Consider the following 26,558-nt stretch of genomic DNA (forward strand, 5'->3'; position numbering starts at 1 on the left):
TGTTTGTTCAAGCAGGCTTAAACGTTCGAAGAGACTTCGGCTCACTTCTTTTGACAATCACACACACGCACAAACGCACAAATACACCCACCTACACAGGGCCTCCACGAGGGGTGTGGCTACCTGCGTGCAAAATATATGGAAAAAAAATCATTAGACTGAACTGGACACTACTAAAGTGCCCTTTGATTTAAATCCAGTTTTTGCAGACCATTCATTTGTTATATTTCACATTTGCACCGTTGTTGTTTCCCTCAAGTAGGCCTACAACTGTGAACCATGCACTAGGAACAATTTCGGATTTACATGAATTCAGACATCTGTGAACGTGGTTCGTTTAAAGCTGTTATTCAGAATACTCGCTTATATTTCTAACAATGACAGGATCAGATGTATTACAATGAACAGTGTAAATGATCATGATCCAAATACAATATCTCGATACATTTGACTGTTCGACACTGTTATGTTGTCTGGACGTGGTTATGTTAGCTTGTATGTTATTGTAAGTTAACATACAATCCACACCAAAAAAAAGACTCGAAAAACAAAAAACATTGACTATGTAACTTTTTCAATGATCCGTGAACTTTCTTAATAATTACAACGGTTATGTTTTGAAGAAATGTCCATTGTATTCACATTCATTTGACGTACGTGGATTCAAAACACTAGCAAAAAAAATGTTTTCTTGAGTTTAATATAAAATAAATAATTCAAAGTACGTATAAAATGACTTGAAATAAAAAAAAACAAAAAAAAAAAAAACAGTAAGGCAGTGTTTCTCACATTTTCGGGTGGCGACCACTAGATAATAACATTTTCGTGAGTTTTTTTTTGTTATGTGATGAAAAAGAAAATAATTTTAATCATAATTTTTAGGGTTTAGTTTTCATTTATATTAACTTAAAACTGTCTATAGAATTCAGATGTTGTAAAGAGATTTCATTAAAACGTGTCCGTTGTTGTTTGTTGTTTTCGGAAATTGTGTTACCTACATACATTTTAAGTGTTGTTAAAAGTTCTTCCAGGACATAAAAATGAAGATTCGACATTTTTCCGCTCAAGTCGACAAGGTGTCTGATTCCGAGGGGGTCCCCTGTGCTAAGCGTATTCCGGAGTTTTCAGCTTCAGAAATATTTTATTTTCCCTAGCGTTAAAATTGCCTATTTCTCGTAGTAGGAAAAAGACAATATAAAAAAGGTCAATATTGATGTGTTATCTTTTAGAACGCACTATTAAAACTATTAAAAGTCGAGGGTCATATTAAGTTTAAAAATAAATAGGGACATTCTAGGTAAATATAGCGTACCGACGTCTGTAATGGGCGTGATCTTTTTAAAGTTAGACGTTTCTGTCGCGGAACTTTTCTTTGCACAAATGTCGTCACTATAAGAAGTGCAATGGTCGAAAGAAATTTGATCACTTACAGACACAAAAATGTAGAAGAATCACACTAGCAGAGACGTTTTGAAATGTTTTCTTCAAAAAAATTTGACCGAAAATGTCTTTACCCTTTCATGTCTCAAGATCTATCTGCCGTTGCACATTTGCGTTAGGTACTATCTTCGTCATCGTCACGGCGTAACCACCAAATAATCGCTTAATCTCTTCTTACTGTCGTCTAAAAAACACACTCCATACCACCCCTTTTTGTCAGGACGTTGAGCCCCCCAGCCCCATTAGAGGAACTCTTGCCCCCATAATCCAAAAACTCGTATAAGGTTAGGGTTAGGCTTTTTCACTAACATGGACTATTCATCATTGGATACTGACATTTTTGGTTGAAATTCTTGAAATGTATTTACTATTTTCATTTATTTTTCAGCATTAAAAAATAGTAATCTTATCTTATCTTATCTTATCTTATAACATTCAGACGTTAGCTCTGTTAAAAAAAAAAAGATGATTACATCCTACGCGTCATATATATAATCATGCAGTTTAACCAATGACTTAAATTATGCCAAGTCACCATGTTTTTCTGGCTGGTTCGGGCAACCCATTCCTTGCCCTAATAGCTTTAGGGAAGAAGGAGCATTTTTACAAATTGGTCCTAGCATATGGAACGTGGAATATCTTTAAGCATGTATTTTTGTGTATGATTGCAAATTGCCTTTCCAGCACGTCAGCTCCAAAGAAAGGAAAACAAAGATAGGTCAAATCACAGCCATCTGACTAAAGTTCTTAATCTCAGCCTTTAGTGGCTATATATTTAAGATCGAAAACAAATTCTTTCAATTGTACCGGCAAGAACATTTTCTGACAAGTAATGTTGACCCTATAGAATTTGTGAATGTTCTTTTTATAAATACGTAAAAACAAAAAAAAAAATACATCGTTTCTGATGATTCTTAAAATTTCTCTTATGGTAATTTCCCTCATCCGAACAAATTAAGTGCTGCAGCCGCAATTTTTACGGTTGAATTTTTAAAGCTCCGTAATGGTTAGTCCTAGGAAAAAACTTAAAACATCTATAAACCTGTCATTTATTTGTCTATAAAAATAGCTATATTGTTTTATTACACTACGCATATTTACAATAAAATATGATGTTGAAGAGAGTCAGGTCAATGAGGTCCAGCGCTCACTTTAACGAACACCATTCTCCGCTTTGTAGACTAACGAACACGTTCTGTACACTAACGAACACCTCATGTTTATTGTTTTTAAAAATAATATTATCTCCATTTTTTTTAATTTTAATATCAATTTCTTATTAAACCATTTCAAGAATGACAGATTAGTGTTACTTTTCCCTCTTTTAATTGGTCCCTTCTCTGCAAAACCCTCAACTTTACAAAGGACCATACCTAGACTAGAATCTAGTTGACCCAAAAAAACAACAACTGCGCGACCCCGCTCACTCCACTCAAGGAAAGTGACCTACATTGTTACCTGATTGATCAATGTTTGTCTCTCCCGCTACTTTTTTTTTCTGGTACTGTGTTGATGATACCATGCTAGGTACCTACTAGCCTGGTCAATCAATAATTACAACGCCAAGGAGTGAAAAAAAAATAAAAAAGAGAGAAAGAGAGAACAGGATTTTGTGCACGCATAAAAACATTTTTTTTTCATTTACAGTATATCCAACTGTACCTCTCAATAGCATTATGTTTAGCGATATTCCCTTTCTTTATACTCATTTACATCACACTTGATTTAACATCTAAAACAAATCAAAATTAAGTAAGAAAATGTTAGACCTATACTAAATAAATCAAAGAAATCTCCATTACCTCTTTCCCCCTTTAGAGTCTCATAACTTCTGACATCTGATCAGTATTTGTTATGAGAACTTTTAAACAAAATAGGTTTATCTTCAATTAGTATATCTTTAAACTTGGTTTGCTAAAACATTTATTAGCTTATTCTCTTGTTTTTTTGTATCACTGCTTACAACCTTATAGACTTTCCTTCACTACCGGTACTTGATCTTTTAAAATTACAAATTTAATGATTTGACTGATCTAGATTAATTGATACAATTACACTTATGACTTAATTAATATAAACTTTGCTTTTTTAAAAGTATTAAAAAATTTTTTTTTTCCTATTTAACTTTTCAGCTTTCTGGATCTAAGTCTATCAAACAATTACAGATGTAACTCTGAATCTGTTCGAGTCTATGATGGGTCATTAACAACATCACGTCTTTTGGGCCAGTACTGCAATAATATAGTTCCTAACTTTTTGTTGTCATCTTCTAACTCTATCAAAGTGACCTTTACACCCTACATCTATTACTCTAGCAAAGGTTTCCTTGCTTCATTTATGGTCCATCGTAAGTAATTCATTAAACATTTCATTTAGAAAATTATTGCATAAAAATGCTATCTATCTATCTATCTATCTATCTATCTATCTATCTATCTATCTATCTATCTATCTATCTATCTATATCTATCTATCTATCTATCTATCTATCTATCTATCTATCTATCTATCTATCTATCTATCTATCTATTTATATCTATCTATCTATCTATCTATCTATCTATCTATCTATCTATCTATCTATCTATCTATCTATCTATCTATCTAATCTAATCTAATCTAATCTAATCTAATCTAATCTAATCTGGGAAGACCTGTTCGCGCAAGGATCTAAGCATTATTGAACACTCTCTCTTGCCGTGTGAATTTCAAGATCAAGATAGATAGATAGTCGCCAAATTCTACGAACGTAGCTAAGGAGGTTTCGAGTTTGTTTTCAAGAAAAACACCAGATATTTTTTTAGTTTTAAACCCCGTAACAGATGGTTTTGACCATAAAACTTCCCCTTCTAAAGCAAACTACTGTCACCGAAATCCATGAGCGTGGCCAAGATGGATTACACATTTCTACCAGTCGCTGGGTTGCATATTTAAAGTGCTGTAAATAGCAGAATTGGTTTTTAAACTAAAACTTGTAATTAATTCTAGATACCTAAGAATATGCATTTTTTTGTTTTAAATACGGAAATAGTGCTTGGCTTGGTTCACAGCGCTCCCACAGACTCTTTTGTGCGTTTCTTTACCTTATATAAGCTTTGTTAAAAAATGTTTCTAATATCAAGGCTGTTCCAGTTTTACTTATGGCAGCGGATGTTCTCAAACTTGCAACTGTGTCCAGTCCAACACTGACGACTGTGACAGAACTACTGGCGTCTGCTTCTGCAAGTCTGGATGGACAGGCTCAAGATGTGCAGACGATATAAACGAGTGTATGGCTAGAAATTCAGTTTGTCCAGCTAATTCTGATTGTACGAACACAGCAGGCAGCTATGCCTGTACATGTCGACGTGGTTATATCCGCGATACTCTTGGTCAATGTCTAGGTAATCAATACGTTTAGATATAAATTATTTTATTAATACATAGGATATAAATATGTAATATTAATTAGAACATACAATGTATTTAAATTGAAGATTCAACATTCAATTTGATGTACATAATTAAGTAAGTCATTATGTTGTATTTATTTTTATGCATTGATTTTTCTGATTTTAGTTCTAAACAACTGTGTAAGAAACTCGGCCCTGTGTTCCCACTCATGTTACATTAACACTGCAGGAAAAGAGGAATGTGTTTGTCCAGACAATTTGATCCTTGGATTGGATAAATTTAAATGTATTGGTCAGTGATACTTCATACTTTTAAATAGATAGCATTAAAGATTTTGATAAGCAGATTTTCAGATTGTAAAAATAAAAAGGAAAAAAAAAGATGACGTGTGTTTTGTTCCTTCACGTTTTCGTCCATTTTTTGTCGAAAACTGCAAAGGACAATGTCCACTTTTTATCTGTCCATGTAAAGGGCAAAAAGTCACCATTATTCTGTTCAAATGCTTGTCATGTTTTGGTATCAAAAACTTTAATTTATTAAGGATATTATTTCACCATATTTTGTGGTTTGCAAAGTTAAGGTGTAGCGGCAGTTTTTTTTTTGTTTCTAAAACAGTACCATTTTATTTTTAAAATTTACTAAAGTTTTGGTCTACATGTTACCCATGGCCGTGTTCCGGCACGCCACAAACAGAACCTGGCGCATTGGGTGAGAGTTGTCACAAGCTATATAAGTTGCATTAGCATTTTATGGAAAGTGAATATTGGACGCTGGAAAATAGGCAATTTGTTTTTCCTTATTTTAAATGGTATCTAGGTAAGAAAAATATGGTGATTGTGACTACGTGCCCACACTTATTTTATTCTTCTTTTAAGTTGTCCACATTTTTGGATTTCGTTCATATTTAAAGGACGGCGCGGGGTGGCGGATCTTGAAACATCGTGATCTCCGAACCACAGTCCAGAATGTGTATATGCATATATATAATGTTCTAATAAGATGACTACCTAGCAGAGTGCAACAACTGGAGGGGCATTGCTCTCCTCTCTGTCCCGGGCAAAGTTTTCAGCACTCTTTTGTTGAGACGGCTTCAACAGTCTGCACGGAATAGTGGCGGTTACAGTATAGGAATATGAGACAAGCTCCCCGCAGTTAGCACTGTTCTCAGCCACTTATAGCGAGTGGGGTCCAGGAACGGGGACGGTGCGCTGTGTACACGGCACGGCCCAGTTTTCCCATTCAGTCAACCAATATGGCCGCCTACCGTTGGGTGCCCTCAGACAGGACAGGGGTGAAGAGCCCCATGTCCAGGCCTGGTGGTTGGATAAAAGCCTTTCTAACCATCAACGGGATAATGGCGCCTCCGGCGCCGATTCCCTACTGGACTTCATCGAAGGTAGATAAGAGGCTCAGAGATGAACAAGCAGGCTTCCGAAGAGGTAGATCATGTGCAGAGTAGATCTTCGCTCTACGAAATATCAAAGAACAAAGTCTTGAGTACCAACAACGGCTAACGATCAGTTTCGTAGACTTTAAGAAAGCGTTTGATAGTGTCCACTGAGAATCACTAGGGAAAATAGTTAGAGAATATGGCATACCAGAAAATTTCGTTCAGATCCTGCCAAACCTATACAGTCAATCTAGTTGCTGCATTAAAACAGAAGAAGGAACACAAGAGTTTTTTAGCATCGAGACAGGTGTGAGACAGGGTTGAATTTTATCTCCCTTCCTCCTAGCCATCGACTACATAATGAGGAGAGCAATGAACCAGACTGCCTTTGGTATTCTATGGCGTAAACAAAATCGAATGACGGACTTGAACTTTGCCGATGACGTTGCACTACTCAGGGCTACAAATAAATGCATAAAGGAAATGAAGAAGAGCCTAGATAGAGAGGTACCCCAAATAAGCCTCTGCATAAACTTGGATAAGACTAAAATTTTGAAAGTGAGATATAAGGCAAAGGGTGCCCCCGTCAGACTTGGCGAGTCAAAGCTTGGCTGCATAATAACTGATGAAAGGGATGCCTACAATGATGTAGCGTGACAAATAGAAAAGGAATGGAGCATTTCCCAAAGGCCTATTTGAACAAGCCAAGCGATTGGACTCGAGACAAAAATACACCTTCTCATCACAATCATCATTCCAACAGCAACATATCATGTAACATATGCATGTGAGACATAGACGTCAAAAGTCAAAATTGATAAAGGAATAAATGTGGCTCAACAAAAATGGCTGAGATGGATTTTAGGAGTCAGTTACGCAGATGGATTCTCAAACAAGGAAATCCTATGCTGACATGGAGGCTAATACGAGGAAAGCGCAAACAGGGACGTCCTTGTATAACTTGGCGCCACATTTTCATGGAGGACCTCAGAACAGTGGACACCAGGTGGGAGGAGGTTTCAGACATTGCCAGTGACAGATCTTTATGGAGACAATGCATATATATATAACTTAAGGGAGGCAAACTCAACAAGGCAACTATGTTTATTTACAGGACATCACAAGTACACAAAGCAACATCTGCCTTTAGTACAGTCTCTTCATATCGGCTCTAGACTTGGGCGGATCTTGTTCTTCTTCCTGTGTCAACATCCTTCTCAGTCTAGTTTTTAGCAGTGCACACCTTATGCACTACCTTAAATGGCGGGGTGTTGCCCCCTTCTTAGCGCCTTTCGTCTCGAAAAGAAACAGTGCAGTAGAGGTTTGACAGTTAAGGTGGAGGTCGATAAGTGGGAGCCACAGACGGCAGGGAGCCTGTTGCCCACGAAGCCATCTTTTTTCTTCGGCCTTCGTTTTCTCTTCTTGAAGTTGACCACTCTGCTCTCGAGACGATATCGTGGTCGCTGCTTTGACCTCATATCAAATTTAGCTAAAGCTAGCCAGATGACACAGGAAGGGGGTAGTGGAGGTCAGGTTGCCAGCCACTTAACACAAATGGAGGTTGTGGCGATCACTATAGTTCCAAAGTCCGCTTTTCAAAGATGCCAAGTCAGCGGACTCTTTCCATGGACGTCTCGTGTTCTTCTGTAAGTTATGCCCATGACACCCCCTTGTAATGTTCTATAAGCAAATATTCATCTACCACTGCGTCAGGTTCCGCTGGAATTAATTCACCGCCATTCAAGTCTGTAGGCAGAAGTACAAATGTCTGTTTAGTTCAGATCTTGTTGCTGGGTTTTCTGGTATGAGCACTGTCCCCGCAGGCCGCCGCAAATACAGTTCTTGTCAATCAGCTGGATGAAGTTGCTAAGTTCTCTCTTATGGAACAGGCAAAGTCGAATTCGTTTTGTCTGGCCTTGCCTTTGTTGGTATTCGTATTCACTATTCCATCCGACGACACCCAATGCAACGAACCAGAAATGGTCTTCAGGCTTTCATGTTTTGAGCTCTAGTCAAAGATACTGACAGATAAACAGAGGTCTTTAAGGCCCACAACAGCAAGCTTGGACGCACACCCAACGTTGTATTTATCTGTCCGGATCATTGAGGTACTCGTTGCAGGTACATCAGGAATAAAGGCTTCAGGCTTACTTCAGACTTTTAGTTTCTTTATTTGTTTCTTTCCTTTCGATTCGGTACATCCCGTTTAGATCTTGGCAGCAATCGTCACGTTTCTGGTCTTGAAATTGACAACAGCAAAACTTGCCACAAAGCAGTCACAGACGACGCAACAATCCCCATCGCAACCTTCACCACTGCTTGTGCAGCTACCGTCCTTACCAGGTACATCGGTACATCCCGTTTAGATCTTGGCAGCAATCGTCACGTTTCTGGTCTTGAAATTGACAACAGCAAAACTTGCCACAAAGCAGTCACAGACGACGCAACAATCCCCATCGCAACCTTCACCACTGCTTGTGCAGCTACCGTCCTTACCAGGTACATCGGTACATCCCGTTTAGATCGTGGCAGCAATCGTCACGTTTCTGGTCTTGAAATTCACAACAGCAAAACTTGCCCCAAAGCAGTCACAGACGACGCAACAATCCCCATCGCAACCTTCACCTTGCCAGGTAATTGCTCCTTCACTGACAAGTCTACAGGCAACTGCTCCTTCACCAACAAGTCAATTCCTCTTTTCGCTTGCGACACATTTTTATCACTTGTATCTATTTGGCCTTCCTTTTTCAAATACAATCTCATCCACCTTGTAACCCATCATACTCACCATCATTTCTTCACGCATTAAGTCGTATATGTTTTTAGCGAGCCCTTCGTAGTTTTCAGAAGCTCGCCGATATCTGAATCCACCTCAAACAAGTATGTTTCCGGATCCTCTCCATTCAGAGCCTGCCAAATACGTACTCTAAGAATGTCTTTATTCTTTTCAAAGCGTTTCAGACGCCGCCATTCGAGCTCTTCTTTCAGTTCCTTGAATACCAGCTCATCTAGCCATTTCATAGATGTCATTTTAAATAAGATCCTCCGTTGAGTTGCCCAATCACACTTCTGACACCAATGTAAAAACTTAAGGGAGGCAACTCAACGTGGCAAGTATGTTTATTTACAGGACATTACAAGCACATAAAAACAAACATGTATAGTCGCTCCAGGTTTCCCTAACAGTTCCCTAGTATCACACAGGGCAACACTCAGCGCCAGACTGTTCAGACTCCCATTACTTCAGCCAGATCTACCACAGTCCTTCTTCCTGTAGAAATAAACCTGTTTTCTCCACTACTGGTGTTTAATGGTGCTCTGATGTGCACCGTTGGTGTGGTGCGAGAGCAGAGTTACAACAATATATTTTACATTTATTTCTCATGATGTGTTTACCATAAATGGGTAATTTCATTAGTTTTGATATTAGTCAACTAAGTTAATACAAGAAAGATAGTTCCGTTCATGTTAATTCATGCCTAGTTTTTATATTTATTTAGGAATACATTTAGTATGAGTTATAGAGTTAGATGAAAATATTTCAACGCTATTACGTTTAACTATGCTAAGATTAAAATGGGGAAAAAGTTTAAAATTTTCAGTAAAATAAAAGTATAAATGTTGTTAGACAAATAATTAAAGTTGTTCAATGACTCAATTTTATTGCTTTTTTTAGTACCATTCTATAGCTATGGCCAATCTGCTGGAGACACTTTTATTAATCCTGCTAATAAAACTTCAAACGGAGTATACTTCAGTACAGTCAGGTTTAGTGATGTAACTCCGTTTGGCAACATATTACGAAAAGACGTATATGTAAGTACATTGCTGATCCTAATCGTAGGTCACAGTTAGGATTTCAACTATTGTATACTGCGTAAATGTAACTAATTTAACTTCCACAGGGTCTTTATTTTTATAAATTTAGTAATGGTCATGTTCCTTATGTTTTTCCTGTGCATCGAACCTTTTCAAGTTTTTAAATGTTACAAACCGCCTCGATATAGAGTTTGTCTTGGATGGTTATGAATCGACAATAGCTGGACAGGAGCCTCCGTCTAACACTAGCGTACTCTTAGTTAATCAATTAACACCTGAACATACACAGACTTGAATGAAATTCAAGAAAGATAATTCGATACAGCACAACTGAAACTACCTATGTCAAATAGGAAAAAATAATAATTTTAAAAAATATATAAAAAACTTTAAAAATGTAATGGTATAAATTAGTTTGGATCAGTCAAGTTAATACATTTGTAAAAGACCTAAACTAACAAGACTAAATCAGTGTGATTAGAAATATTTATACCCTATTGTTTTTTGTCTTGTGTATTTTCATGTATTTCGGTTCCTCAATACGCTATGATTCTATCACTCGTCGGGACCACTTGGAAAGTGGTGAAGGGAGAAAGAAAGGGGGGTATCTGCTTGTATGTTGAAATGGCGCTTTCTAAATGCATTTAATACAGAAAAAAATATAATGCTTATTGATTTCAAACTATAGAGTTAGAGTCTACTCAAGCCTACCTTCTAACCACTGTTGCAGGTAAGTGGTTATAAAAATAGAAGATTTTATAGTTATCTATTGTAAATTTTAAGCTTTATAGCGGCGACCTTTTTTTTTCTTTCTAAAAGGAAAAGAGAGAATAATCCAACTTAAACCACTACATTATTACATAGGACGTAATCATCTTCTATTTTAAAGTAACGTCTGTATTATATAAGATAAGAAGTAATATTTCTTTCCCCTTGTTCGCTACTTAACAAAATGATTAATTACAAATAGTAATTAACGAATTGGTTTTTACAAAGCTTATATCAACTCACTCTAACTGTCCATATGATAATAATTGTGTGCACCTTAGTTCTACCAAAACTTATCTCGAATCAAGCTGAAATTTTGCTCAATCATTTCTTTTAACTGATAAAACAAGAACGAAAAAAAATAAAGCTTATTAATTATTAATTAATTCTTTTGTTAGGTATCTCGAACAAGAAAAAGACATTGACTTGACTGATGAGATGGCATAAGACGAATTATCCTTTTTATAATTTGTAGAGAGTAAAGGTTGAAACAATAGATTACTATAAAACTTGTATTTTCATAATGATTTCCTTGACACAGTGGTTAGTATGAGGGTTTTTGGAGGCCCTCCAATTCGAATTGAGTTCGTTTACCTTTTTTTTTTTTAAATGCATTTAAAAAACATTCACTCTGATACCCCTTTCTCTCCCACATCCTTTTCAAACCGAACAGATTTATTAAAGTTTATTACAGTTTGTCTGGCGTAGTGGTATCAATAAGTTTGGATTCGTCATCTGAATAAATGAATACTAGATCCAGACCAATAATAAAAAAAATAAAATAATTGCAATTACGAATATTTTTAGTCATTGTTTTTTTTTTTTTTTTTTGTGTAGCGCAATTTCGTGCTTTCTCAATGTGCTATGATCATATTACTTATCTGGATCATGTGGGATTTATTTTATTTCCTTTTTTTCTTTTCTTCGTTGGGTACGAGAAATAATTATGTACAATTGCAACTTAATCAAAGATTGAATGTAAGAATTAACAACTTGTACCATTTTTTACCAGATAGAGACACAGAGTGAGTTGATTTAGGCGTGGTGAAAAGTACAATAGACATTCGCCTAATTTGAAGATAAAATCCTAAAATTCTAACCTAATATGCAATGCTCAATTTAGGTTATAATATCAGGTGACCGAGCCTCGCTCGGATGAATAATTTGTTAAGGAAGGATATATACCCGAAGTCATTTTGACAATATTTTTGTACCAGGTGGCCGAACCTCGCTCTGTTAAATAATTTCGGAAGGTTATATACCCGAAGTCATTTTGGGAATATTCTTGTAATTACGAAAATGAACGATCGGATAAAGACTACTAATCTGAAGAGTTGTTTTAGTGTTCTGTTAGTTCTAATTGTAGGCCTAATTGTACATGTCGATTAAATTTAAAGTCTTTTTAGTCCTCCTACAGTCTAGACAAACTACAGCTCACGTCCGTCTTATAGTTTTACAATCCATCTTTTGCGTAAAACTATTGTAGGCTTACTATTATTGGCTTGGAAGAAAGTCTTTGCAATGTAACTTCTCTACGTTATAGGGTAAAACATGCACTTAGTGACAAAGTAAAATGGCGCATTTTTTCTTATTAGACTTAAATCATTGCATTAGTTTTCTAAAGAAACGTTTCCGTGGGGCACCTCTGTTACGCCAAACAATATGCTCGTTACCTATACGGGATACGTGCCCTGCCCAGCTTGACTGTCGGACCATAGGAAGTTCATACCGGCTTTTGCCATCCATCCATCCTAGTGGTGCTATGGCCTGCTTTTACACATCCATCCATTCAGATCTCTCCTGGCCCTAACTCCAAGCTTTTTACCGAGGTTTATAGCTAAATCAAAAGAGGCTGCAGTGTACGCAAACTCGTTGACCGCTAGATGGATATCATGTTTAGTGTGAGCAAGTAAGGCGTAGAGAAGTTGTGTTATGACCATTTCCTTTGTTTTGGTACAGGAGAGGTAGACACTGAAGCATGAACACATGGTAATAATTCACCAGCAAAATAATAATAATAATAAGGCTTGTCTTAGAGTCCGAAAATTAATGAGGATTGCAGCTGTGACCTACATATCTTGCCACATCCAGGGCAAGCATAACCATTGTCCGCGATGCTCGATTAAGATTTTCTTTTAGCGTCAGCGTCTGTCCTCGGCAGCAAATTTTCTTTTGGTCTCAAATGTGTATCCGCGGCCTTTGTATAGAGGGAATTCTTTAAGTCCGACAGTTACGCTGGACAGAGCAGTATCCTGTATGGGAGACGAATCTCAGACGAACGCATGCCAAAGGCAGTCTTTTTTGGTGAGCTAAAAAGTGGTCGACGTAACACCGAAACGCTTAAAAGACCAGCTTATGGCGCAAACTTGACTTAGCTGACATAGAAGAGAGCACATGGTTGCATGCAACCTCAGAACGAGACAGCTGGAGGTCACCAGCAAAATAAACAACAAATTAAAAGGTATCTACACAGCTCTACGCAATTAAAGTGTAAACAACTTATTAAGCACTTAAAACACAATAACTAATCATACATCGGCACAATTAATTTCATTACTTTTCTTTCATAGTTCTATAATAAATCAATCTACAGTAAGATGGTGGCAAATGTTTAATTAGGTCTATTGATCCTTTAAAACTTGTTCTTGTTTGCAAAGAAATATTTTAGTATACTGCTGTAAGCCTAGTGACGTAAGCAGCGTTTTTCCCGTTACGTCATGGAAAATTTTCATTCATAAAACATTCTAGCCAAAATTAATTTTTCGATAATGAGGCATTTTCAAACCGATATAACGGTCGACCTCAAGTTTTCCCGATGTGGCCAATGAGTTGAGAATTTTTTTCTCACTATTATGCACATACCTTGAAATTTTAAAGAAAATCGTTAGAGCCGTTTTTGAAATAAAATTTATATATATATATAAATATAAATATATATACATACATACAAGAATTCCTCGCTTAAGAGTATAGGAATTATGAGTATATACGTAATTGGCATTTCCAGTACATTATACATGTTTTTGCGAGAAACTATAATTATCAGAAATATGCTTTGCTTCCATACTAGTTACCTAGTGCTTCCACTTCAAATATTTCAGAGCATGTTTTTGTCTCATTCTTATTTTTTATTATTGCTATTATTGTTTAATTTAGTGTTTCAACCCAAAAAAAAAAAAAAGTAATAGCGGGATATTCACGCTTCAGTTTGCATGTTGAAAAAAGAGGGCTGACCAGTAGTACTTCAACAGTCAGTATCATCGTGTCACCTTGAGTGTGCCGTGTTAAAATTATGCAGATTTTTCGAGAGAAAAATATATTTTCATAAACATAATGTAATGCCAAGGTAGAGGCTCAAAGAAAGTACTGTACATTACCTTAAAAATGTATAAAGATCAATATACACTGCTTTATAAGGAATTAAAAGCTACCTATCGGTGTCGCTAGTCTTCCTCGCTATTCACATTTGTTAGACATTATATCATGTTTGTTTATTCATAACTGGATTACTAAGTGTTCGCTTGTATCTTTATTATCATCTATTTCATCTATAATATTTTGCGTAAATATATAGGTCTGTAATGTATACTAATAAAAGCCCATTCTAAACACACTATACCCAATAACAGAAAAAAAATTACCAGATTTTCAAACATAACTCGTGGTCTTAACTACAAACAACCAACCATTAAAACACATTTCTTGAATAATACGAATCAAATCTACTGCAACTCAAAGTAAAATTAAACTGTTACTGTATCTTTGAAGCCCTGAGTTGTCAAGTTCTTTAAGTTCGTTGTGTCGTGTGGTGCAGTTTGCAGGGAGCCTGGATAGTGAGAAACGTAACAACTGGGGTCAAGAAGTGATTGGATCTACAAATTACTCATGCTGTACAAACTTGAATGAAAGAAATGAGGCGAGAACTCCGTGAGCGAGGGCTGAAGGCAAACGGAAACGAGGAAACATTGCAAGCACGCCTCCTAGAACCCTGTTAGAACCCGATGTAGTTGATCTATTGATTAACTATGGAGAACAAATGTTGGCTGACTTTCAGAATGTGTTCAATGGTGACTTACAGAAAGAGACCTGTGCCAGACTAGAACAGATATACACCTTAGTGAAAAGTGACGAGCTCCGAGCTAAAAAACTTTGAACGACGTGATAGAAAACCCGTGCTACGAAATACGAAGCTACAATGACCATGCTAGTGAAGATAATGCCTTTTGCTTATAATAGCAAGCCGTACGAAAATAGCTCCCATGACAAGAAAAGTAATTGCTGCGATTTCCTCAACGACCACTAATCTGATGAAGCTTTTAAAAAACATTTGCATGATTAAAGCTACAGGCGAGGTTTGGAGCCCACAGTTGTCTGTCCAGAGGCCAAGACTAGCGAATTAAGCCCTGGTGATTATAATGAACACCCACCAAAGCCTGATGACGCAGTTGATGGACCCTTGCAAGTAGAAAGTCATCGACAAGGCCTGAACCCAACAGACGATTGGTCCGCTGCTGAGACTAGAGGGAGAAGCCCTGATGACGATGAGAGACCTTTGCATGTGGAGTGGTACAAACCTTCCCCACAAACCTTCCCCACAAGCATGCCCTCCAGACAAGGCTTAGGATGTTGACGTGTGCCACTATTTCCCCTCCTGCGGACCTGAAACCCTACCCCAAAGCTATTCTCTTACAAACTCTAAGAAAAAACATGACATGTCAACTATCTTGAGGGCGACATTTGCTGAGTCCAAGGTGCATTGCGATGAAACCACAATCTAAGGAGGGGAGACTTCCTTTGTGACAGTAACCGATCTTACAATAGGTCTGTGATCTGATCATTATCGAGTAAGATATAGTTTTATTTTCCAGTCTAGGTATAATATATATATATATATATATATATATATATATATATATATATATATATATCATGGGTGTTCACCCCCCCCCCCAAAAATTAAATCCCTCCCCCTTGGGGGGGGGGGGAATCGAAATTTAGTGACTGATTTTTTGCTTTGATTTTGTTTATTTTAGTTGAGATTTTAATACTAAACCATCACTGTCCCAGCACAGCCAAGGGGTTTTTGAGTTTAAACCCCCCTCCAAAATTTACGATAAACCCCCTCTTCAATATGAAAAAAAGCAAACTACTCACTCAAAATTCTATGAGCGTAGCCAAAGGGGTTTTAAGTTTAACCCCCCCACCCCTCTTTAGTATGGTTTGAAGCTAAAAAAATACTTCTTCAATATAAAAAAAAGCAAATTACGCACTCAAAATGTTATGATCGTAGATAAATGGGTTTTGACTCAGTTTTGAGTTGAAACCCCCCATCAAAGTGGTTTGAAGGTAAAAAAATACCACTTTAATATAAAAAAAAACAAGTAATTATACACTCTATAAGTGTAGTCAGAGGGGTTTAAACTCCCCTTCCGGGGTTTGAGGCTAAAAATACCTCTTCTGATTTAAAAAAAAAAAGCAAATTACAGCCAATCCAATCAGGAGTTTTGAATTTAAACCCCTCTCCTACAGATGTCTTTTTTTTTAAAGTTTAAAACCCCTCCAGATGGTTTTAAGTTTAAGACCCCCCTACAGAGCATTTTGAGGTGGAAAACCTCTATCTTGAATATTATTCTAAAGCAAACTACAGTTACTAAATTCTATTACCGTAGCTAAATGGGGTTTTGAATTTAAAAAAAACACAAAAAAATCCAGAGATTTTTTAGTTTAAAGCCCCCAACAGATGATTTTGACGATAAAACTTCTTTTTTCGATATAAAATCTAAAGCAAACTACAGTCACTTAATTCCAAGAGCGTATTCAAGAGAGGTTACACATTTCTACCAGTGGCGGGGCTCCATTAATAAAGTGCAGTGAATAGTCATCTGTCGATATTGAAAAACACTAAATGTGGCTCAACAAAGATGGCTAAGACAGATTTTAGAAGTCAGTTATAGAGATCGGGTCTAAATCAAGGAAATCCTATGCCGAACTGGAAGTCGACCCCTTAGCAAGATTGTGAGAGAGCGTCGCATGAGGTTTGCGGGACATGTTCTCCGACAAAATGAATTACACATAAGAAGAGTTGCGATGACATCCTAGTACAACTTGGCGCCACACATTCATGGATGTCCTCAGAGCAGGTGGGAAGAGACTTCAGACATTACCAGTGACAGATTTTTATGGAAACAGATTGACGGCCAATGCGCCGAACGGGGCGGGATGGTCTAATTCCGTAAGAATAGCACATTAGGTTTTGAAATAAAACATTTGAATAGCAGGAAAATGCTGTGTAGATACCTCAGAATATGCATTTTGTTGGCTTTCAATACCAGAAATAGTGTTGGCGGCGGGGCTAGCGCTCCCCCACAACCCCTTGCTAGTAATGGCGGGGAATCAGCAATTTTCCCTCTAACTCCTGGCAGAACCTATTCTAGTTCTAGGGCGCAATAAACGTCTTTCGAAAGAATAAAGGGCCAGGATGTAATAAAGATTATGTACACACACACACACACACACATAAATACATATAAATATATTTTTTTATCGGGGGGGGGGATTAACCCCCCAACCCCCCCCCCCCCGAGAAAAAAATCCTGGCTACGCCCTATACAACTAGTTATTTTTAAATAATCAGATTTTATTAAACTTTGTTTTGTCCCACCATCAGATTAGAAGCTCTTAAATTTGTGGGTTTTGTCTGTTGGTCGGTGTGCTCGTCACGTTTAGATTAAAAAAACAAACAAACATTGAAAATCTTAATTAGCTTTTAAAGTTTATTCCGAAACATTGCAATAGTTATAATTATCTATAATATATTGTTCCTGTTTTTGTGGAAAAAAAAGGCCAATCTCAATATATATATATATTATTACGATTCTCTCTCCTAATCAGGCCTTCTATAAACACTGCTAAACACAACACAACACATCAACACATCAAGAACTTGACAACAAGGCTCCAAATAATCTGGTACTTTAATAAGGGTCAAATAAAACAGCCAAAAGGACACAATTGGCAACACAATCAACTACTACAAGGTTAGACCGTATAACACTGTACTAAAATCATCAACTCTACTGTCTCTTCCTGGACTCGTACCTTTCACTGGAGGACTGCACCAGGACCGACTTCATGGCTGTCTAACAGTCCCGGTCTCCGGTCTTGAACTGCCACTTTCCTACACACTGTGTCTGGTCTGCGCAGGCTTATGATCAGATGACCATAACACGGGCGCTATTCACGTGCAAAGCCCTTGCCAGTACTGTCCCTTGCCTTTCAATATAGCACGCTAAACTGTATTACTGGCCTGTGTCACATATGTCAGCTGAACACACACAGTTAACCCTTTTGCGTCGCGAATAGGGTTATAACAATACATATATATATATATATATATATATATATATATATATATATATATATATATATATATATATAGAGAGAGAGAGAGAGAGAGATAGTTCGTCTAGATAGCCCATTGTGACGTAATGGACTTTTCCCCTTTGACGACATATTGAATTATTTAAATGAAATGCTAAAGTAACTCGGTGCTCCAATAGCTCGTAATGATAAAGACATTTTTTTAGTCTAATTCGGCCGTGTGACGTAGTGCATTTTTTCCCTTTGACGTCATATAAAATGAATATTTAAAATGAAATAAAAAAAAAAAAACACAGTGCAATAATATTTATTAAAATCTCGTCATATTTTTCGTATTAAAAAAAGACATACTAGTGAGACTTAGATCTAATTTAGATTTTTTACACTAGATCTAATTTTTTTTTAAAGATTTTTAAAACTAGATTTATATCTATATTCTAATTTAAGTCATTGTGGATTCTCGATCTAGAATTTCTAGGTCTAGTCAAGGTTGATATAGACTAGATCAAGATCGATAATTACAATTTCTAGACTTAAAGTGCAGATTTTTATTTCCAAATGTCTAGATCAATATTGCAATGTTATAAAATACTAAAACTAATTTACTATTTTTAAATTTATTTAATATTGCATTCAGTCTATTGATAGATTATCTAGGCTTTTTTGTTACATAAATCTTATCTAAATTATATATACACTATTCCAAATTTTACATCGATCTTTAGAGTGCTAAATTAGAAGTTTAGTTAAGGTAGATTTATATCATTATCGTAGTTCTTTTTAAATGAAAATGCCTATAGCTCTGTTGGGCACTGTGCTGGGACGTCAAGCAGATAATGCCGAAGTATAAGCTCAATACCTATTCTTTTTTTTTTTCAATTGCAGATTAATACCAAAAGATTATCTAAAATCGTTCGTCTGACTTATTGTACATATTCCGTAGTTGTCATGCCGTAATGTGTAGTATATCTCGTTATCAATAATAGGCTACTAGTTTGTTATTAAGTTTACAGCAATGTCTGGTCGTGCGGTTAGCGCGCTGGACTGATTATCTCGACGGTCCTGGGTTCATACCCTATTCGCTGCCATCACCCGTCGTCCAGCAGGAGATTTGAATAAGGAAGTAAATTATCTTTAACTCTGAAGGAACATCCGAAGCATGTAAACCATTTTCAGGAAAAAAAAAATTTGGCAACGGCAAATGAATCTTTGAAACATTATTATTTTTGACAATTAAAACAAAATCACGTCTTGAACATTCCTTGCGAATAGGCGGATCTGACAGGGATCTAACTCCTACTGGAGCCGTCTCTGATTTTGTGTGATAACACAAAATTTCTTTGTAATCTTGTTTATCATTGACAAAAAATTGCAGCTCTTTTAGTCACAACTATTCATCTACCCAATATCTACTCAACCTTTACGACATATCACAGTCAAAGGGCCAGAAGCCACTGCTTGTAAGTTTCTGTCTTGTTAGTTTAACTTGTTGTTGATCTTTGCCGAATTCGTCGGGGTGCTGATATCTGGTAACTGTGATGCCGAGGATTTTATAGATGTATCTCTAGATCTAAATTGTCAGGGTTCTAATCACTAGCGGATCCAGAACTTTGGAGTGGGGGGGCGATTTTTTTCCAAACCCTAACCCTAACGCCCAGTAAACCCTAACCCTACGCATAAATGTGCATACAGCGCGCGCGCGCGCACAAACACACACACACACACGCACACACACATATATATGTATATATATATATATATATATATATATATATATATATATGAGAATGAAAAAAGCAGCATTTCTCAACCTTCGGCGAAAACCAAAACAACTGGGGCAGCGCTATAAGGTTCTCTGGTGAAGCTTGGGGCGAAGCCCCGACGCCATAAGCGTTGTCTTGCTTTTTTCACTGCAGAAACGCATTCTCCTGACAAGTACAGCTCATTATTCATCAATGGAGTTCGGTGCGAAGCCCCGACGCCATAAGCGTTTTCTTGCTTTTTTCACTGCAGAAACGCATTCTCCTGACAAGTACAGCTCACTATTCATCAATGGAGTTCGGGGCGAAGCCCCGACGCCATAAGCGTTTTCTTGCTTTTTTGACTGCAGATACGCATTCTCCTGACAAGTACAGCTCATTCTTCACAATGTAGTTAGGGGCGAAGCCCCGACGCCAAAAGCGTTTTCTTGCTTTTTTCACTGCAGAAACGCATTCTCCTGACAAGTACAGCTCATTATTCATCAATGGAGTTCGGGGCGATGCCCCGACGCCAAAAGCTTTTTCTTGCATTCTTCATTGCAGAAACGCATTCTCCTGACATCTACAACTCATTACCCATAAATGAAGTTCGGTGCGAAGCCCCGACGCCAAAAGCGTTTTCTTGCATTCTTGTCTGCAGAAACGTATTCTCCTGACATCTACAACTCATTACTCATAAATGGAGTTCGGGGCGAAGCCCCGACGCCAAAAGCGTTTTCTTGCATTCTTCACTGTAGAAACGCATTCTCCTGACCTGAAGCTCATTATTCATACTATTAAAAAACGACCTTTCGAATAATGTTGTACTTGAAAAATATTCTAATATGAATTTATAGGCCCATAATACATTGCAAATAAAACTGATTTGTTCCTTGAAAAGATAGGATACCCCACGTATATAGATTTTTGCTTTGAGGATCGCCGCCGAAAAAAAACTAATTCGATAAATAGTATTCAAGAAAACTCTAGCATAAATTGTGAGTTATAGTCCCAAATTTATTTAGCTAGAAAAATATCAGATTGAGTAAAGGTTGGGAAAAGGCGACTATGAAAACGTTATTTGAGTTTAGAACTCATCTCAATCATGACTCTTATACTGAAAAATTTCGTTTGAATTCTAACTTTTCCAATGCAAAGTCTTTCTTAAAATACTTATGATAACTTCATGTGAAATTACAAAAACTCTGTCTGGAAATGGGAATGGCGGTAGAGTGAAAACGATTAATCCTCTCTCCTTTACTAATTTCTGCTAAAGATTGCATTTGGCATTTAAGAATAGGTATGGGGCGACTCGATATAAAAATTTAATTTATAGTATATATAAATTATATTAGTGACAGATTTTTTAAATTTTGTAATTTCTTAACTATAATACAAAAAGAAAAAGTATTGATTTGTCCAATGGGGGAAATGCGACTGCATGTATCGCCCCTCCCACCTGGTACAACCCTTTTTCATTTAAATTTTCTAATGATACAATTTGAGATTAGAGTGTGGTACGACATATTTACAATGGGTCACATATCAATACGTAGTTTATATTATATAGATATTCAACTAATTTTATTCACAAACTATGATTCTCCACAAAAAAAGGACCGCCCCTCCCCCAGCACTCAGAGGGATAGAGTGGGGAGGGCAGTACATGCAATCGCCCCCCCCCCCCCCTCATCCCACCGAATCGACCAAAATACCAGAAAGGGAGCGACATAATATAAAATTTATATATTAATTCAACTAATTTTGTTCACAAACTATGATTTCTCAATAAAAACGGACCGCCCCCCCCCCCACTCAAAGGGTTTAGGTGGGAAGGGCAGAAGAGGTATTCGTCCCCTCCCCCCACCAATCGGCAAACAGGGAACGACATAATATAAAGATCGGTTAAAATATCAATAACAAGTTACAAGGATATAGATATTTTATTGATTTTGTTAGCAGGCTGTGATTATACCAATAAATTGGACCGCCCCCCCCACTCGAAAGTTAAGGGGGGGGGCGGGATTGATACCATCGCCCCCTCCCGACCCCACCAAATCGGCCAACATACTAGAGGGGGGGAGCGAAATAATGTAAAAATAGGTTGAAATATAAATAATTAGTATATATTTTTAACATAAGTAATAAATTCGTATACAAATTGTGTGAATCCTATACTAAAGGTCGGCCGAGTGGGGGGGGGGGCGATCGCCCCTACCGCCCCCCCCCCTGGATCCGCCAGTGGTTCTAATTATATATATATGTACTGCTGCTGCTACTGCTATGCTCTGTCTCTTGTTCTTGTTGACTAGGCTCGCTAGGGGTATGAATACTCAATTACACTTAACAATACTTGTTTAATTACTCAAATAAGAACAGTTACCACTAGATAGCCTACACATCAACTCCAACTCCAAATCTCCAAGAATATATCAATATTTTAATATCCAATATTGCTCAAGTAAATATTAATAAACAAAACACCAGTCCATCAACTTATAAATACATAAATACCAGTCCAGGAAGTAAACGTCCAACCTTCCTGGACCGGGAGCAAGACCTTACTGACTAACACATTCTCTCGCACATTCAACGAAGACTTATCACTCAGTTCACAACACGTGCAACACTTCGCATTCATAACAAGGGGATATAACAATCAAACCAAAATATCAAACTAACATTCATTTTCGCCATACCTCTCCCTGACATAAATGTTATCTTAGAGATTCAATAAATGAAGATCCTTTTAATTCAAATACAGAACTTTAATTCTTTAACTCTGAGTCACTGCAAATATATATATGTTCAGAAATAAATCTGTATCAGATGAATATCTTCATTCAAAGCTCAATAGTAAAATATATTCAGATTAATACTAGATCTAAAAAATTAAAGACTTTTTACTGCAAGTTCTAACTCAAAATTAAAATACGTCCTATCTCTAGGAAAATCTTTACACGACTGACCTCTCAATCGAGCGTTTTTTTCTAAACACATTTCTTGAAACCTGGCTTAACCAATGAAATTAATTCCTTCAAACAATCAAATAATTTCCTGTCAGGTGTCACACAAGAGATTAACAGGTATCTGCTTACGTCATAGGAAATTCCTTGCTTTACAGTCATAAATAAGTTAAATTATTTAACCTACAGTTTGGTTTATTTGAAATTGATACGTGACACTACATGTTACTCTCCTTTTTCATTCAATATTTCGATAGATTTGTGGTTCATTGGATCAATGCTTTGCTATGCAGATGTGTTCATGACCTCTTCGAATTGGCGTGTTTATTTATAAGTATATTATACAAAATGTGTAGGTAGAACGTCCGATGTATGCATTTTCCTAATTATTATGGCTTCTTTGAACAATCTCATTATTATGGTATGGTGTACAGAAGTTTTTTTTGTGACGGTACGCACTGGTACGGCGTAACGGCACCTTTTTGAATGTGGGGAAAAATTATGACTTTTCTTGTGTTCTAATGTTTGCTATAAATTTATTAGAAGTTATAAGTTTGACAATCCATTACTGAGTTCCCGCACCAATTAGTTTTTTTTACAAAAAAAAAAAAGCACTGGTGTGCAGTTCTCTAATTGTGAGTCGATGGATTAATTAAAACAAAACCTAATATTTAGCTCTACTTAGTTTTAAATCGGTTTATTGACCAGGTTTTCAGTAATGGAGTCATCCGTTTCTCAACATCCGAACTGTCCAGAGAACCAGATTTCAATCTAGCTCTCTCCCAGAACAACTATATCATTGCTCCTTTCTGGTCAAAAATGGACGCCACTAAAGGATCTGTCTACTACAATGTCTACGAGAAATGTGAGGAGGCTACTTTTAAAAACCCAGGCAGCATCTCTTCGTCCACCTCTAAGGCTGTGGTCATGGAGAGAGCCGCTAAGGACATCAAATCATTTTACAACGTGACAGATTTTGACGTGAATAGAGTTTTAGTCACAACTTGGTTGAATGTACAGCCTGAATCTACGATGGTAACAAAAAAAATATTTTTTTGTATTCTCTATCTTGATTCGTATTTCCACTCTCTCTCTCTCTCTCTCTCTCTCTTTCGCTCTCATTATCTTTTTCTCTCTCACTCTCTCTTTCTTTCCCTCTCTTACTCTCTCTCTCTCTCTTTTTCCCTATTTCCTCTCTTTCTCTTACCTTCTATCTCTTTCCCTCTCTTACTCTTTCTCTATCTTTCCCTCTCTCGATCTCTCTCTATATTTTCCTCTCTTACTCTTTCTCTTTCTTTTCCTCTCTCGCTCTCTCTCTGTCTTACTTGTCTCTTTTACACTTGATATATCTACCTTTTTCAATGCTTTTCTTTTTCTTCGTCATCCTTACTTTCTCTCTTATTATCTCTTTTTGCAAATAACTTTCCCAGGTATATTCTCTCTGCAATATCTTTTTTTTAATTTTCAATCTTTCTGTCCCAACAAAAAATCTCTAATTTACCTTGATATCTTTCTTTCTGTTAGTATTAGCTCTTTATTTCTCCCATTCTTTTTTTTTTCTATTTACCTTTTTTTTTTACTTCTTCAGTATTCTTTATGTATAATGTTGTTTTGTGTATATATATTTTTAGCTGCCCCCGAAAGGGGAAAAGACGCTATTCGTTTTTTGTCTTGCCATCTGTCCGTCCGTTAGTAGGTCCGCCCCGTTTAGTTCTCAGAAATTAAAAGAAAAAATGAAATTCGGACATAACAATATTTTAGTCCATTCAAAGTTCTGATGCAATGGCTACTTTTTTTCTTTTCTGAAAGCGAAAAATCTCATTTTTTAAATCACTTATTCAAGCAGTTATTTCATAAAAATACACCACTTTTACAACTATTAACTATTAACACTCAACACTTTCAGCTCGTTATTAGGGGAGTCAAATGTGAACTATACTTTTAACATATCTATGCAAACGGTTGTAGATTTTTTGTCAAAAATTTTTATATTTGTATTGTTGAGTTTTGTAAGTTCTGTTATACTAAGTACAATATTTATACACAAACAAATGTTTATTATTTTTTTAAGAGAAAAAATCTATTTAGTATGCATTAAAATTAGACATAATTTAAAACAACTATAAATTTTATAAGTAGCAATTTCTTTTCTACAATCAACACTTCACCACTATGTCACATTTTTTTTATTCTTGAGGATTTCAATAAGAGGATGAGCCTTTACAAACAATTAGGCCATGTTCTTTTGATCCGATGGGGCACACACAAGATCTGTCAAACGTAGTTCTTAAATTAAGAACCACAAGTTGATCTAGTTCCTCTTTTTTGAGGGTATAAAGTTTTGTTTTAGGGGCTACTTTACATATGTTACTATTCCAGTTAGTACCCAAGGAAGATGTACGCCAAGTTTTATCAAGATTGGTGATATATATGTATATATACACATTTTGTATTGATTGAGGAATGATTGAGGTGTTTGATAGCTTACAGATGCAGCTTAAGAACTATTAAGTGTAAATTTCGAATCCTTCTTATTTAAATTGTATTACTTAATAACAGCGGACCTATAGGGAACGCCTACGAGTTTGTTGTTCACATTAACTCTGTATTTTTAAAATTTAAATTCTCTTTTTTTTTAAATTCTGTTCTCATCTAGCCTTATTTAGAAACGACCAGCTTTCAGTTAGTATACATCAGTGGCTACAGGCAAGTTCGAGTTGGTTACACTGACCAGTTCACTGGTAAGCGATTCTTCTAAAATCCTCATTTAATTTCTTGAGGGCTAGGCAATGATATCACGGAGAGTATGACATAAATGAGCCATTCCCTGCGATGAACATGACCTATTAATTAGTGTTTCTTTAAAAAAGTACTTGTGACACCCTCCCCACTCAGACGAAATTACTTAACCTTAAGGTGGTACATTCCCGACTTCTTTGTCTGCCTCTTCTAGAAACGTCAGCTAAGGTAGACAAGCAACATTCTTGTGGAAACATTTTCTACAGCAGTCTCCCATAAAAAGCTCTAGCGAGCAAGCCTAGCAATCTATGGGGAGGATACAGAAATGCTCCACATTTTCATCCGCAAAGCTGTTCCTCGACCGCGCTCGTACGCTTGCGCTGATATCTCTTTCACGTTTAGTGGCGGTACATTATAGGAAGACGGTCAAAGAAACGTATCTCACTACAAACAGATGATATTAAATGGTCATCACATGGATGGAAGACCTCCATTCGGGTCAGTTATTATCTAATTCTTATTCATGATATCTAGATAAAAGCCATCCGTTAGTTCAAGACTCATAAAACGGAGGCAGCTCGACTTTCAAAGACACTATAAAGATGTGGTATGAAAGGGACACAAATAGCAATCTACTTGCGTCTGTCGAGCGTTTTTATTGCGAATGAAAATTGTCAGCTTAAAAATATAAAATTGAGAAGAAGGCGAAACGGGATAGGATCTAAAGAGAGAAAAACCATAACACTTGTTGAGCATGTACATTGCAATGGGACTCCTCGTCATCCGTGTAAATGTTTAACAGATCAGGTCCTAGAACTGATCACTTAGCTACTCCAGCCCTAGGATTGTTTTGTTTACCCCTACACTGTTAGTACGATCGGTCAGGCCTAACTTTAGCCATTATAGAAGTATACACGAGAAGTA

At 36.7% G+C, this 26,558-nt stretch overlaps 1 protein-coding gene across 3 annotated transcripts in view; it reads left to right on the plus strand.

The window, feature by feature from the left end:
* LOC106060903 (cubilin-like) overlaps window positions 1-26,558 on the plus strand; it is a 95,527-nt gene that overhangs the window by 38,491 nt on the left and 30,478 nt on the right. For all 3 annotated transcript variants that reach the window (XM_056003693.1, XM_056003694.1, XM_056003692.1), the window contains exons 15-20: window positions 3,573-3,787; window positions 4,563-4,823; window positions 4,999-5,124; window positions 9,900-10,039; window positions 23,604-23,930; window positions 25,552-25,636. In XM_056003693.1, coding sequence (XP_055859668.1) covers window positions 3,573-3,787; window positions 4,563-4,823; window positions 4,999-5,124; window positions 9,900-10,039; window positions 23,604-23,930; window positions 25,552-25,636 — 1,154 coding nt within the window. The remainder of the gene's footprint in view (window positions 1-3,572; window positions 3,788-4,562; window positions 4,824-4,998; window positions 5,125-9,899; window positions 10,040-23,603; window positions 23,931-25,551; window positions 25,637-26,558) is intronic.

This window comes from Biomphalaria glabrata, chromosome 11, assembly GCF_947242115.1.
Source record: "Biomphalaria glabrata chromosome 11, xgBioGlab47.1, whole genome shotgun sequence".
Lineage (NCBI taxonomy): Eukaryota > Metazoa > Mollusca > Gastropoda > Planorbidae > Biomphalaria > Biomphalaria glabrata.